The 2,924-nt window shown below is 37.8% G+C and overlaps 1 protein-coding gene across 1 annotated transcript; it reads right to left on the reverse strand.

Annotated features, from left to right (window-relative positions):
• Window positions 1-1,784: 1,784 nt before the first annotated feature.
• Window positions 1,785-2,654, reverse strand: LOC101731992 (olfactory receptor 5V1-like). Its single transcript, XM_004911375.2, has one exon. The coding sequence runs from the start codon at window positions 2,550-2,552 to the stop codon at window positions 1,785-1,787; it is 768 nt and encodes a 255-aa protein (XP_004911432.2). The 5' UTR covers window positions 2,553-2,654.
• Between the last annotated feature and the right edge of the window lie 270 nt (window positions 2,655-2,924).

Raw genomic sequence — 2,924 nt, forward strand, 5'->3', positions numbered from 1 at the left:
TTGGAGCACACCTTGCGTGTAACCTATAGGTTTAAGGGTTAACCATTTCTGACCAGCAGGGAGGCGTTTTGATTCAGGGTGAGGAGGTATATAAGAGACTAATGATCCCCTTGATAGAATATTCCATGACTAAGCGCAGGTGCGCGAAACGCGTCGGAGTTTGTAGCCAGTGAGGACCCGTAGCCGGACCTGTGACTCACGAAGGTGACGTCACCGCTAGGAGAGAAACGCTGCTGCGCCACAGGTAGGAGCGGGATCCGCCATCGGCTGTGCCCTATAGTAAGTTCCCGGCCGGGACAGAGGGTAGTTCTTCTCAATATTCTCTGGAGTGTGGGGGATTGCGCTTAATACTACTTACTGCTAACGCCATATATGAATCTGTAGGTTACAAGTTTAAACGCTTATTTTTGGAGTGAGGTTTCTATAGGGACTAGTGTGCACTTTACTATTGGCTATATTTAGCGACGGATTAATGGTAAAGTCGCATTAGGTATTAGTGCAATTATCCCTAAGGTGGTTCCCTCATTTTTAACCCATGTATATTTATTTATTTAAGTACTTTATCCATTAGCTTTCTGATTTATCATATGGGTTTGTTCTTAAACTATTTTCACTGATTCTGTACATTGTATTTCCCATCCAAACAAGAATTGTTAAGTCTCATTCTATGAATTAACGTATTTTGAGGTTTGTATTTTAACTTCTGATCATGTATTGATGCACTTTTTAAATGAGGGTTTTGTTTTGTAAATAACTAATAAATTGTTTTATAACTCACTTAAATTGGTGGTTTGTTTCTTGTGAGCGCCAACTCTGTTGTATGATTAGTTTGTTTCGATTGGGGATTAGTTTTGGAGGAAGGCAGCTGGTCACCTAACATATATAATTTAGTTTGGGCACTTTAGTACCTAGTAATGTAGATTTACATGTGATTAATTAAATATTTTTTCACTCAGTGTTGTCCGAATTTAATATTAAAATTTTCTTAGCCAAGCGCGGACAAGGTTTAGCACATTGGGCAATAGAGACAACAGGTAATTAGAACCAGAGGTGGCCCGGTTCAGCACAGCCAATGTCCCGGCCCAGTGGTTGGGGACCCCTGATATAAAGTATCACTACAGTAAAATAAATACAATAAAAGTGTAGCCTTACAGACAGCAGTTTTTGGCTGCACCCACTTTTTGCAAGCCCAAAACAGAAATCACAATTTGAAATCTGGCAGAAGGCAAATAATTCATAAACTATATGAAATAAAATAGAAATACAAATACTCCTTTTCTATATCCCTATCCCACTGATATAAAGTACAGCCTTTTACATTTAATGCCCAGTCATGTGACTTACTCAACCAAGTTCCAGTATTGGAAATAACATCATAATTGCCATTACCTATAGCTTTCCTACTGCAACAAAAAAGGGATCATTTTAATGATTTTAGTAATTGATTCTTTGCAATTGCATACATTTTCATGACATTTTTTCTTGTACGTTACAAATCTCTCTCCTTTAAAAGCTACAGCAGGGGAATAATCATCATCATAATGGTGCAGGAACAAAACTGCACCAGAAGTTCTAACCTTTGTGTTCTATAAAATGCATGAACAATTGTTCAAAAACATGATTTTATTAAATAAAAATGTTTTGTATTGTTCCTTAACTGATCTAAAATTTGTGCGGATACCACTGTTTGGAGGTGGGCTTGCAGTTTCCTGGTGGGCTTCTGGAACTCCAGTCTACTGGAAAGGGAGAGACAAATACTGATTTGTATTCCATTGTTTTGGGGTTTATATCCCCCCTAAAAAGTTTGTTTTTAGAATTTTACCAATAACTTTTTTAATTTCTTGGTTCCTCAGGCTATATATAATTGGGTTGAACATTGGAGTTGCTACACTATAAAACAGGGATACCAAACTGCCAGTTTGTAAGGAATAGGTTGCAGAAGGTTTTATATATGTAAATATAGCTGTTCCATAAAACAAAGAAACAATTGTTAGATGTGAAGCACAGGTAGAGAAAGCTTTGTGTCTTCCTTCTGTAGATGGTATTTTGATGACAGTGCAAATGATGAATGTATAAGATATAATGATAAAAATAAAGGGACTAAAACCTACCCATATCCCTCCCACTACAAACAGAACCAGTTCATTAACATGAGTTTGAGTGCAAGAAGCCTGCAAAAGTGGTGGGATGTCGCAGAAGAAATGTTTAAGATTAGTGTCACAGAAGGAAAGACTGAATGTGAGGATTGTGTGGACAAGTGAATTCAGTAGGCCACCAAGCCAAGAAGCAGCCACTAGCAGAAAGCACACTCCTCTATTCATGATCACAGAGTAGCGCAGAGGATAACATATTGCAACATATCTATCATATGCCATAACTGCTAAAATTAGTGCCTCTGTTCCTTCCATGGAAATAAAGAATAGAAGTTGCACGACACAACCTGAATAAGTTATAATTTGCCTCCTTCCCATAAAATTGCTCAGAATTTCTGGTACAGTTACAGAAATGTAGCAAAGATCCAGAAAGGAAAGATGACCCAACAAAAAATACATTGGAGACTGTAGGCGACCTTCAGAGGTGATCACGAAAATGATTGTTAGGTTGCCCAAGAGTGCAACTAGATATATAGAGAGAAATATCACAAACAACACATTCTGAGTCCCTGACACACTTGAGAAGGCAAGAAAGGTAAAATGACTCCATGAACTGGTTGTATTTCTGTATGCTGAGAGTCCACTAAGCTGCATTTCGGGCCACATTGTATACTGTGTTTTCTGATCAGAAGACTTGATTTAGACTTCTAAAATGTTCTTTACAACACAGCAATGGAGCTTTTGTTCCTCCAGCCCTTACTGCTGCAGTAAAAATATCTTCATGTTTTCTGTTTTTTTATCTTCAAAATGAAAACAAGGTTGCAACAAAAA

This window comes from Xenopus tropicalis, chromosome 1, assembly GCF_000004195.4.
Source record: "Xenopus tropicalis strain Nigerian chromosome 1, UCB_Xtro_10.0, whole genome shotgun sequence".
Classification (NCBI taxonomy): domain Eukaryota; kingdom Metazoa; phylum Chordata; class Amphibia; order Anura; family Pipidae; genus Xenopus; species Xenopus tropicalis.

Coding starts and splice junctions, on each gene's coding strand:
- LOC101731992 (XM_004911375.2), bottom strand. CDS start 2,552: ATGTATTTTTTGTTGGGTCATCTTTCCTTTCTGGATCTTTGCTACATT.